General features: G+C 46.1%; 1 protein-coding gene across 2 annotated transcripts in view; it reads left to right on the plus strand.

The window, feature by feature from the left end:
• VSTM4 (V-set and transmembrane domain containing 4) overlaps positions 1–13,174 on the plus strand; it is a 90,478-nt gene that overhangs the window by 11,728 nt on the left and 65,576 nt on the right. For both annotated transcript variants that reach the window (XM_081226319.1, XM_081226320.1), the window contains exon 3: positions 11,622–11,690. In XM_081226319.1, coding sequence (XP_081082445.1) covers positions 11,622–11,690 — 69 coding nt within the window. The remainder of the gene's footprint in view (positions 1–11,621; positions 11,691–13,174) is intronic.

Raw genomic sequence — 13,174 nt, forward strand, 5'->3', positions numbered from 1 at the left:
GCAGCAGGAACAGCCTGTGTTATTTCCATCCGCACACCGTAAGTTGGCCTGGTGTCCCTGAGAAGGAAGTTGGTTGTGTCATGTGTACTGTGCTAGGGAGACACTAATGTGGACTACACCGTCCGTTTGGGGAACCTCACTTTCAGAAAGATAGATCCAATATAGAGAAGAGTAGCAAACGTGATGAGGAAATGAGTGGCAGCCTTCAGAGAAGACGATCAGTTCAGCTGAGGAAGCTTTGCTGGGCTCAGCGAAGACATTGCATTGGAAAATAATATGGCCTACAGTGTTCCGCGGTGCTCGGTGGATTCATTTATCTCTCACTCGGTGGACATTTATTTTATGGTGCATCTGCTCTGCTGGAAACTTGGGGACACAGGGGCGGATCTGTTTAGAGGGTGGCAGATACAGAAACAGATACGATGTCACGGAGAGTCAGGTGCAGTGATAAAGGTGTGCATGGAGCATTGTGCACACGCACAGGAGGGCTCCTAAGGATGAGGCAGGGGGCAGTGCTTGAGCGGACACTGGCTGTCTACGTGGGGCAGGGAGCCAGAGGGGACGGTAAATCAGTGGATGGAGGGCCCTACAGCCGTGGGTCAGGACTGCTGGGACCTGAACTGGAAGGTCGGGCCGGCAGTGGGTAACGAGGGGAGGCAGGCAGGGCTGATCGTGGAGGGGCCTGTACTGAATATTAAGGAATTTACACTTGATTTTGTAGGCCAGTATTCTCAACCTTGCCTAATGATAAGGGGCCATTGTTTACATGCAGATTCCCAAGCATCTGCCCTGGAGATTCTAGTCTATTAGGTCTGGGTTGGAATTTGAATATTTAACATCCAGTCTAGATGATTTTATCATCAGGCATTTTGGGGAATCTCTGCTTTCGTCCTTGGAAACCCTGAGAAGCGTTTAAAGTCTTTTGACAGACCCCTCTGTTGGCTGCTTGGGACATGGATTTGGGGGAATCAGACTACAGGGTGAAGCGGCAGAGTCTTTTGTATTTGCCCAGGCTTGAAATGATGCAAAGTTTGGCGGTAGGAATGGAGAGACACTGGAGGTCAAATAAGAAGTTTTTAATAACTGGGTGCAAGGAAGGGAGAAAGCTTTGGGATGATACCCAGGAGTCTAACTCAGTGTGTGCAGGATGGTGCCCACGGCTGACAAAGGGAGCATAAGAGATGAAGCTGGCCACAGAGGAATTGAGAGTGACGTTGGCTGGAGGCCATCCTGCACTGATGTCCAGTAAGCACGCGGAAATGTGGAGCTGAAGCGCCCATCTGATCTGGCCAGTGAGAACTGATTCTGAGTCAGGCAGGTGAAACCACGGGGGTGGGTAAAATCCCCAAGGGGATTCCCAAGGGACAGGGGCCAAGGGTGAAGCCCTGGGAAACACCAGTATTGGGGGCAGCAGACTTGGTGTTTGGAACAGGCTCCTCTGGGCCAGCCCCATGGTGGTCTGGAAAAGGCAAAGTGTTTTCAGTAGGAGAGCAGCACTGCAGAGCGAAGATGTAGCAGTTTCTTCCCAGGAGTGCAAAAAGTCAATCTTTGGGAAATCTAGAGGTGCACAGTGTTCCAGGCAGGACTGAGGTGCATTGACCTTAATCCTGGCAGCCTGGTGAGCCCTGTGTCCTCCTTTCTGATGACAACCATCTCTAGGTAACAGCTTCTGGCTCATTTATCATGAGCAGGTGAGATGCAGGGGTGGGTCTCGCTGTAGGTGAGATAGGAGGAAATGAACTGCGTGGTCCTGCCCTGCCCAAACCCAAGAATATGGGGAGGTCAGGTCCTGAGTGCCCTGTCCCTAGCACTGAGCGGGCTGAGCAAGGCTGGAGTTGGTGGAACAGGGAAGTCAGGATGGAAATAAAGGGAGCACGAGCAGGGGTTCGGGGTAATTTCCAACAGGGAGATGAAGCTGCTCAGTGGGGTCTCTCTCTAAGGGGTGCCTTATTTATGCTTGGGCTGTTCAAGGGTTTTCTGAGCTGGAGGCTTCATAGATAGACTAGTGCAGAGTTTTCCAAAAGTTCTTGGTTCCTTTAGGCCAAAAGAAATAACTAACAGCTTTGCTTTTTAAGTAGTTGGGTCCAACAACTTAAAAAAGGATTTCTGTCCTAACACGTCCTGAGAGCATAACACGTCCCTAGACGTGGAGACAAGCTGTTCTCTTTGGGGTAAATTCCAATATCACTTTCGAATTGAGTTGAAGCTTGCTATTTTAGGGGGCCAACCTCTCTCCTATAGGTGCAAAAGCACATTCATTATTTCAGAAGCAGTCCGATAGCTACTTGTGGTCAATTTCTTGGCAAATTGTGATGCTTTCTGAAGTTCGCTTTCCTCTGTCCCTGTAGACACAGAGGTAGTGTCTGACCCTGCGTTTGTTCTCCGCACTCAGTGCTGACTGGTACTTGCTATGCCTCAGGCGTGCAGTTTAAATTAAGCCCGCCGTCTTCCCTAAGCTGGTACGGCAGGTCTTGTTGCCTCTCCATACGCCCTTCACCCTGTCTGCCCCACGTCCCCGTGTCCAGGCACTTGCCCGTTGTGTTTTGTGCCCGCTTTCTTTAGTAATCCCTTGACCTCCCTTTGCTGTCTCTGCTCCCCAAGCTTTGGGGGTCTCCCTACCTTTGTGCCTTCTCCATCCTGCTTGATGTCCCTGTGACCCACCGTCCCTGTCCTCCTCGGGCACTGATGTGGCCTGGTCCCTCCCAGGACACGCAGACCCTGGAGAGTTCTAAGTGCAAGGACGGCCCTGGCGTGGGTGTGGGAATGGGAGGTTGGATCAGTTCCTAAGCCTGGATTTTCTTCAGGAGGATTTCCGGGATGAAGCCTGAGAGTCCCTGGGGCTCCCGGTCAAGGGCAGGCTGCAGCACGGTCCTGGGTGCCACAAGTCCCTAACAGTTGTTGAGCTCTGACATGGCCAGTTTGATGCCTTGCTTGAGGGCACCACATGGGCCCTTAGCACCAGGGCGTGTGAGCCCCCCTGGGGTTCTCAAGAGTGACATTGTCATTCATTTTAAGCTTCTGGTCTTAGGGGTACAACCGTTTGGACTCCCCATTCCCCAGGCCTCGTACAAAATTGTCCTCAATGGCTTTTCAGCCCAGTTCTGCCACCCACTGACTCAGAAGCAGTCTGATATTCTGAGCAGAACCGAATCTCCATCTTTTCAGATGGAGATGTTTTCATCACCGGTGAAAATGCTAATAATAGAAGCAATTTGCAAGGGCTGTCTCCTGCAATTTAAACAGTATTTCAGTCTAACCCCAAACAACATATCTTAACAAGACAAATTGTTATTTGACTTCAGGTTATATAAGTGAGCTTTAAATGTTAGGAGTGGACAAAGCAAATAGAAAACTCTGTTTACCCTAAAAAGTATTTGGGGGCAAAGATAAAATTATAATATAATTTCTTATCTATTTAACCCCAGAATATTAGAGGGAATTTAATAATTGGATCTGAAAGTACCACGACAGGGAACCGATATTTCAAGTTTCAGTGGCAGAAATTAAAGAATTCCTTTTTCTCCAGAAACGTGGAACAGATAGTTAGGAATGAGATTAATGAAACACTTAGTGCTACTGCTTAATTAAGCAAGCTCACATCATGATGTTTAAAGTGTCAACAGGTCCTATACTCAAAAGGAACAAATTCACAACTGGAGTGTAATTTAAACACCACTTCAAACACTTCTTCATTATATCTATGCTCCTTGCGACTGCCATGTTCTTGGAAGAGTTTAAGAGATTGGAATTTAAGCTCAGCACCACGTATGAAGCCCCAGTTTATGAGCCTGTGGTCCCTGTGCTTTGCCCAAAGAGAGTTATGCGTGGGGAGGTTTGATCCCCTCCCTCTGGGGTCCCCAGCCTCACAATCTGGAGGAGGAGACATATGTCAATATGGGTATAGGTTTGGTAGACATTATCGACAAAGCTAATAGAAAGAGAGTATGAAAAGGCCATACAAGAGGGTGAAGCGGGTACGGGGGAGTCAGCGGAAGACACGGTTACATTCTTTGGGGAATAGGAGAAGGCCACCTGGAGGATGTGGCATTCCGCTGGGACCACAGGGTGAGGAGGGATGTGACGACTACGGGCTGTGCCATGTCAGGAGATGAAACAGCTGGAGCAAAGGTATGGATGAAGGAGAAGAGGGATTTGCAAATAACTTAATGGAGTTGGATGCACGTTTGTGATTGGTAAGGGCTGAGGTGGGCAGTGATAAGAGGAAAGGTTGGCGTGGTGGCCCTGCCCGGGGACCTGGACTCCAGGGACCCTGCCAGATTCTTCTTAAATGCACCCACATGCCTGACACAGTGCCTGGTACACAGAAGGGCTCCATAACGAAATTTTTAGATGAAGGACTGAATGAGTGGTCCAAACTCTTTGGTATAATGCCATTTTAATTAATGGCAACAAGGAGTGGAAGGTGGTAGCAAGAGGGTAATATATAGATCTACCCTGGGGTTGTGTCTGGAGAGGGCCCGTTACCAAGCCCTAAGGTTTAGTATTTCCTAACCGCTGTGTGGGGACATACACGTGGCCTTTGTATTCTGCAGCTGATTCCGTCTCAGAATGTGAAGTTCTTATCTAACTGCCTTGTCACAATGGGAAGTCTGTTTAACGTGGTTTTTCGTTTGCTTTTTTGCTTTGTTTTCTAGAATTTGTCTTAGAGTGAATGCAAAGGAAAGAGTGGTTTAAAATAGACAAAGCTGGAGCTTTTCTGTTTCTCATCAGCTGCTCCATCAGTGCAGGTCACTCAGAGGTCCTAGTCACATATATGGCTTTGTCCAGGCCCCAAGAGAGACTGCCTTTGGCCTGAGTCTTGGAGGGGCAAGGGGGAAAGGAAGCAATAGGCAAACATCTGAAAGCAGAAACAGAGAAGTTCTCTGTGTCTCTCTGGGTTGTAGTTGCCTTTCTTGAGAACACTGACCCAGTTATAAATAGTGGGGACACAGCCACATTTAGTTTTTTCCTTGGGAAACCATCTGATCATTGGATAAGAAGGGCCAGTGAACTGACTATATTACTTTTTGAATTTGGAGCAAAAGTGTTGACTCCTCTTTATTTTATTTAAGGGTCTTTTCTTGTGCATATTTCATATCCCCAGCCTCTTCTGGTCCTTGGAGATTTCCCTTTCCCATTGATCTGTGCAGAATGCTGCCTGAGGAAACTGAGGTAGGGTGTGTCCGCTCTCCAGCTTTCTACACCCCCTGGGTGCAAATTAGCAAGGTCTACATGCAAGGTCCAGGGCCTTAAACTTCTACCCCTCTCCTTTCAACTCAAAAGAGCTTAATCGTCTTGTGCTTAAGGTTTCTGGGCTTCCTGCTTCCATTCTGTTAGAAACTAAGAACTCAGAGGCTGTAAAGTAAATCATGACAGACCCAAAGCATGCAGCTCCAAAGTTAGAGCACTGCAGAGAAGTCAGCCCTGAAGGCCTGGTGAGCTAGTGTGTTCCCCCTGCTTCTGAGACAGGTCTTCCATGGGAAAGAAGGTGCTGGGTAGGCCAGGGTCCCCTGCCCTGGGCTTTCTTCCCAGCCTTCCACAATATAAGTTTGTCCCAGCACCAAGCTTTCTTTGGGAGACCTTGATCCACCAATACAGCATCATATTCATTCCATTCATTTGTGCGCTCAAATTAACTATGACTTGTTATGGGCCAAGAAGGATCCTAGGAAGTGAAAACAGATGCAATTCCAGCCCGCATGGAACTTCCCTTCTGCTGGGGGAGGCGGACAATGAACAGGAGAAATGAGTAAAGCATAGTGATGCGTTCTAAGGCAATGTGTTCATCGGGGACAGAGGGTGTGAAATACTAGATAAGCGTTGGAGGAAGGTCTCTCTGACTTAAATTCTGTCTAGTTCCCAAGTTTGAGTCGGCCACTTGGGGAGACGCATCAGCCCTTATAGACAGTCTGCTCTTTGGAAAATAACTTTCTTGAAAGCTGTGTTCTTCACCTTGTATTCCTCTGCTCTGAGACATGTTATTAAGGGGAGTCCTTTTGGGAGTCCTTTGTAAATAACACTTATATGATAGGCTTATTCCTTAGGTTTTGCTGTTACTCTCGTTTTCCCTGGATTAAATTGAAGAGCATTGGTTGAGTTTTGAGTTCTGGACCCCAACCTGGACTCAGTGGGAGACTGAGGCCCAGGATCTGGCTCCTCATGACCTGAATCCCCTCTCCCATGTCTCTTGGGACTTGGTGCCCACTGCTGTCTGTAGTAGGGGTATGTGAGACAGGGCTTCTCCACGTGGGGTCCTGGGACCTCAAGCCTCAGAATTTCCATGACCGTGTGCTCCCTAATCATGCAGATTCCCAGGCCCTCCCCAAACTCCTTGAACCAGAAGCTCAGGGGTCATGCCTGGGAATCCCCATTTTAACAAGAGGCCTAATTAATTCTCCCAACACACTAAAGTTTTAGAAATCTTGGTCTTCAGGTGCTCGGTGAAGGCAACACCCTCTACCATCAGGAGTTATAGAATCCTGAAGAATGCTTCAGCCTAGCCTAACCGGTAGTAGAAATAGGAAGGTGAAGGTGTGTCTCTCAAACTCAGGGCCAGTCTTTCCCGCATCCGTGCCGCTGCTCCCTGTGGCTTCCTCACTCCTCTGTCTGTTCCAGGGCCCTCCCTACACTCCTCTCCGTCAACCTCTGCCTTCCGGAAGGTGTTCTGTGTCAGAAAGGTGCACCCTACTTTGGGTGTAACCCATGGTTGCAATTTAAGCTCCTTTAATTATAGGATTCTTTGTTAAAGGAACTGGAGGCATAGGTGAGCAGGCAGGAAAGAAGACTGGGAGAAGGGGAGCCTTCCCAGGGCCTCTAAAAATCATGAGCCATCTGTTCACTGGATGACTGGGGTCAGTCCTTCAACGCAGGCTCAGGTAAATGCTCTCTATCATCGGTGAACAGGAGACCAGGAAGGAAACAGGAGGTCCCTTAGCCGGAGGGCATTGTCACAGGGTCTTGGCGTGAACTCAGGGGACATGGTCTGCCACAGCCTGTGAAACATGCCCTCCCCAGGGGAGTCGGTGGGATGGTCTGTCCAAGTCAGAAATCAAGGGTCTCAGTTTTCACACCTCTCTGAGTGATGGTTTCCCCGCAGGTCCCAGCAAAGGGGACTTGACTAAGATTCTTTCTTTTCAACCTGCTTCCTCCAGACATGAGGCTGATAGGATCGTTTTGTCTCGGTGCCTCTGGGCTGTGTTCTTCCAGACTGTTTGATCCTGCAGCACTTTCAACCGGTTCTTCCCAGAGGCCCGAGACGTGGTGACTCTCACACCCCACCCCTTCTTAGATTTCATCGGATTCTGCTGTCTTGGGGAGGGACCCAGGACAGCCTGCTGCTCAGTTATCCGGGCCACCACCTCACAAGAAGGTCAGCCAGGCTCTGTGCACTGGGTGCCAGGGTCCCCAGGAGATTACCAAGCAGTCAATAGGTCAGTTGATGACTTAGCTTTTGAGCGCTCTTCACTCTCCTTTTATACTGTGGCCCAGACTGATTCATGAATGTGCACAGGAGTCAGAAATCAAAAGGCCCACTTTCTGATAAAGCTGTATTGAGAAGAGTGGTTTGGTGCTGAGGCCAAACTGGGGTTCCTTCTGCTTCTCTGATCAGTTGCACTACCCTCCTCCCAGGCCCCACACCTTGTGGGAGGAGGTGGTCCTGGTACCGCCCTCCCTCACGGGACCTCTGGATGCAGGAAGGATGGAAGAGGCAAGGCTACCCGGGAAGCAGGGCTGGCATCGTTCCCAGCAGCTGGAGTAATGAACCTTCCCAAGGGGGTGCCCACTGCCCACCCCCACATTAGCTCTTGGCTGAGAGGCTGGGCTCAGAGCATGCGGCAAGACAGAGGCCACCTTGAGCATGGTCTGTGGACGCAGACGTGTGGCTTGACAATGGATCGCATTCATTTTGAGGCAGCACGGGATTAGCGGCTGAAACAAGATAGCTACATGGAACCTTGGGAAAATTTCAAAAGCTCTGGCAGAGTTCATGTAAAAAATTTTTCTTTCTTGTAGGAACAGATAAGATTATGGCTGGTGTTGCTGATCATCATATGCCAAACAGAGTTGCTGCTCTTTCCCATAAATCAGCTGCACGGGAGAGAAATGAGGAACCTCCATGAATTCCTTGCTAGAGCCCCCTTAGCTTTGAATCCCAGCTTGTTGGCTCTTTCAACACCCATCTCCATAACTCCACTGGGGAGACCTTGTTACCTTCTATCCCACATAAGGCGAAGGGAATTGTAATTGGACTAAATCAAGGGCCCTCAGCTTCTGAAATTAAAAAATGAAAGATGAATCAAAAGTGGTCCAAAGACAGTGGCCTTTGCTGGAATGGTAGCAGCCCGACTGAGTTGCAGACGTTTAGCCACAAGGTCAGGGAACTCTTTCTTATGGACCATTTGGACAACTGAAGATTCACATTCTGAGGCAAAGGACTGATAGCAGAGGACCATGCTAGAATTTAGGTGTGGGAATTAGAGCAGTGAAGAAAATAGACCAAATCCCTGTCTTACGGAGCTAAGGTCCTTATGGATAAAAATGGCTCACTAGGTCTCAGGCACTGTTCTGAGTATTTCACACATATTAACCCATCTGGTTCTCACACTCACCCTGAGCTTATTATCATCTCTGCATAACAAATGGGGAAACTCAGGCAGTGGGAAGTTAAGTGACTTGCCCAAGGTTACATAACCAACAAACAGCAACTCAACCCGGTGTACATCAGTGCATCTCACACTTTAAAGTGCATATGATTCATCCAGGGAATCTGGGTTTAAAAGCAGATTCTGACCCAGTAGATCTGGGTTGGGTCCCCTGCAATCCTGCACTTCTGACAAGCTCCCAGGTGACACTGATGCTGCTGGTCCATGGACCACACTTGGAGTAGTAAGGCTCTGGACCATGATGGGCATCCCTGATCTCCTGAAAACTACGGTCCTCAGAGGTCCACTTCTTTCTCATTTCGGTATTCTCTTCATTAGGACTCTGCGGTTATCGCAGCCTAGGCTTAATTGGTTGAAGATGAAAACCCATTCAAGCTAATTCAGAAGAGAGGTGGGGATGGTTGAAGGATATGCAGCTCATGCAATGCAAGGTCAGCAAATAACACGTCAGCCCTCTTGGTACCCAGAGTGCCATCAAGGTCAAGTCCTCCCACCTCCACCTTCCTCCTGCAGGTTCTGCCCTCTGCTCCGTGTGCTTTACTGTTTTCCAAACACGGCTGCCCACCCCAGAGTCCACAGGCTTTTTCAACCCCAGGGCCTACAGCCACCATAGGTACTCTGTTTCTTAGTTTAAATTCTTAAAGGGGGAATCTGATTGGTTGCTCTGGCAGTGAGCAGATTACAGGAGCTGTGAGTGGGGCAAATTAAGCAGGAAAGGTGATGGACGAATTGTCTGACATGTCTAATATCACACGCAAGACCAGATGTCCGCTAAGAGTTCATTCCTGGATGTCCAGATTTCTTCCTTTGAGGGGCTGTCAGAAAGAAATAGGTCATTCATTTATTTACTGGGCACCTACCAGCTGCCAGGCAGTGTGTCCCAAGATGGTGATACTGAGGTAGAAGACCAGCTTCTGATTTTGAGGAATTTAGGTTCTACTGGGAGAGGGGTTCTTTCCCACAGAACAGAGCCCTCCTGAGAACAATTAGAAATACTGAAAAAAAATCTTTATTTCAGCTTTCCTAATTATATATTTATATTTCATAAGTATGTTTGTATTACATAATTACACAATTGTCTATGTGCATATATATTTCAGCTATCTTAATTGTTCTCTGAAGGACTATATAGATAGAGTGCAGAGAAGAGCAGTGAATGAGACCAATTGTCAGAGTCGCTTAACTCTTTAAGAAATTCAGCTGTTCTTACGCAGTGCTTGTTGAGAAAAGTTATACAGAAATTGACAGTCAGGTTGTTTAGGAGGCAAGCAGAGCCTCTGATAGAGCAGAGTTCTATCAGTGAGATGAAAATTGGAAGCGCTATAATAAATACTTGAGGCTTTCTACTGGGGATCCCTGAAGTAAGGGCAAACCAGAGAGAAACCATATCCTATAGAAACTGAAACCCAGCTTCTAAACAGTTCATATCCTCATTGGATTAGGTGATCATCCCCCTACTCTAGTTTCCTACGAGGAAAATAAAATTGTATCTCGAATCTACAGGATTTTCCATATATGACGTCTGGCATTCAATTAAAAAATTATCAGGCACATCAAGGGACAAGATCAAAATCAAAAATGGGTAATAAAAATAAGCCTATGGGCAATGCAGATGTGAAAGATATCCGTCATGTGCATTAAAATAATGTGATAAATATGGTTGAAAAATTAGATAACATGCTGGATAAATTCATCAGAGAGCTAGGATATATAAAAAGAATTAAGTGGATGATCTGTAACTGAAAAAAATCCATAAATGAAATCTTAAATTTAAGAATGGCAGGTTAGAGACAGGTGAAGAGAAGATTAGTGATCTGTGTGGTAGATCAATGGAAATACCCAGTGCAAGACCTGGAGAAAAATAAAGATGGAAAATTCAGAATTGGAATCCATGACAATAATAATATAAAAAATAATATAATATAAAAGTTTGTGGGAGGGGCAGTAAATAAAGTTCCAGACCATCTTTGCCATATTCCTTACCTCTCATATTGATTCAATTTTTATTCCAGCCACCTTTGTCTTGTTATTTGGGTCTTAGAGATTCTCTTCTCTAGAGCTCTTCAGTGTGGTAGCCACTGACCAAATATAGCTATTTAAATTTAAATTAATTAAAATGAAATACAGTTACAAATTCAGTTTCTTAGTCCCATGTGGACAAGCCACATTTCACATTTTCAATAAAAACATGTGGCCAGTGGCAGCTGTATGTGCCTTGCAGACACAGAACATTTCCATCATCTCAGAAAGTTCTATTGGGCAATACTCTCATTCCCTGACATTTTACATTTTTCCGTCAGGTTAATTTTTTTGATTTTTGCCTATGATTATGTTACCCCTGTATGTGGAACCTTCCCATGTTTCCATACTCTTTAGTATGATGCTCAAGGTTTAACGTAGTGTAACTCAATTCTGTTTCCCTGACGATTGAAAGCAGGCACAGTGAATTCAGTGCTCAACCACTGACTGAAAGCAGACAAAATAATCTCAAAATCAGATGCTTGCAGCTGTGTGACTGCCTTACATGGGGAATGTGCTCAGAGCACTGACCCTGAGTCATCAGATGACCTCAGGCTTCTCTATCTAGGGATACCCAGGCAAGTACACTACATTTTGGAAAGATGTCCACTAAAATGGTAAAATAAATAATGTTTTGGTTCTTGGAATTCCCACTGGGGAACTCTTTATTTTGCAAGTATATGGGGGTGAGTGAGGCTTCTACTGGACTGAGTACCAGCAACTTAATTCCTCTCTCTGGTCTCTTACTTGTTATATGTAAGTTATTGCACTTTCCCCTGGCTTGTGGGTTGTGACAATTAAATGTGGTTTTTGCAAATATGAAAATTACTTTATAAATGTAAGTGCCATATATACCATATGATATTATTTTGGACTGAGGTGGGCCAGGTCCATAAGCTACTCCACTGCATGCTATGCCATTTCTTTTTTGTCTTACAGTGATTTCCCTCAAAGCATCTGAAGATTCATCGTTTGAGAAAAAGAAAGAGACCTGGGCATTTTTTGAAGGTAATGATTGCTTATTTCTTTATTATAAGATGCAGCCTCACTTTTAGATAATAGGAAAGGAATAGACTTCTTAGTTTTGCCCTAATATCAAATGGTTTTCTTGCCCTAAACTTACTCAAGAGTAGGTTGGAAATCCCTGGTGGTATCAGCCCACAGATTTTGAAAAAGCAGACATGAAAGCTCCAGTCTGCATACTTTGGGGTTGTTTGTTTTGCGCCAGAATTTCTACTCCGAGGTGATATAAGGGAGGGATCTTCAAGTAATATAAAAATGCAAATTACATCTACTGCGACTAATTTTATCTCCGGTTTCTTAAGGAGTCTGGGATTCTGGAGACATCTGTAAACCTTAAGCAATTGATATTCAACCCACGTTAGCATCACTGGGGAGCTTTAAAAATGCTAATGCCTGCACCACATCTCTAGAGATTCTGATTAAGTTGTAACTTGTTAAAAGCTCTTCGTGGGTTGCCAGCATGCAGCCATGACCTTAGGGAGGTGTTTTCCAAAACTGGTTTCAGACCACCAGCATCAGCATCACATCAGCATCAGCACCACTTGGAAGGCTGTTACAGATGCATTGTGTTGAGTGCTACCCTTGCTTATGGAATCAGAATCTCAGGGGGTGGTACTCAGCAATCTGGGTTTTAACAAGACCTATGAGTGATTCTGAAGTACACTCAGACTGGAGCCTTAGAGCAGTGATTCTCAACAGGAGGTGATTTTATCCCTCTGGGGAACATTTGCCAATGTCTGGATAGATTTTTGGTTGCCACGACTAGCATTTTGGTGCTCCTGGCATCTATTGGGTAGAAGCCAAGGAAGCTGCTACACATCCTCCAATGCACAGGTCAGCCCTGACAACAAAGAATTATCTGGCCCCAAAAGTCAAGAGTGCCGAGGCTGAGGAAGTATATGGCCTTAGTGTATGGAAAACTCACAGAAATTGTTATTGTAAAGTAGTTGAGGATTATGACCATAAGCAATGGAAGAATGTATTTTGTGAGTTCTCAGGGAGAACCTTTGATCAGTAAAACAAAAACCAAAAACAGATTAATGTTAAGATGTGATCAAGAAACTGTGAAGGATTACATCTTGTGAAGGCATTGCATGTTTTGATGATATATGGACCTAGCCAAGAGGATCTAAGGAGACGTGTGCCTTGGGCCTTCACCATCACCTTTTGTTAATTCAATAAGTGTAGGAACTTGCCCTTGGGGGAGAGCACTTGGATTCAAACCTATGTCTTCCAGTAGCTAGTTAAAAGCAGTGGATTGAGGAACTTTCTCTCAGGAAAATGTAACCATAATTATGAACACGGTTTGCAAACCATAAGGTGTCGCTTAGGTAGGCCATTAGGATTGTTTCGTTGTGAAGTCATAAATAGTGCATTTCTCGGGTTGCACTTTGACAGTGATTCTTTGTATTCCCTGCCTTTTCTTCTGCACGTTTTGTAGATGGCTTTTTCTTTACTTGATGGCCTCC

The sequence above is a fragment of the Mesoplodon bidens genome (genome assembly GCF_964165515.1).
Source record: "Mesoplodon bidens genome assembly, chromosome: 1".
NCBI classification, from domain to species: Eukaryota; Metazoa; Chordata; class Mammalia; order Artiodactyla; family Ziphiidae; genus Mesoplodon; species Mesoplodon bidens.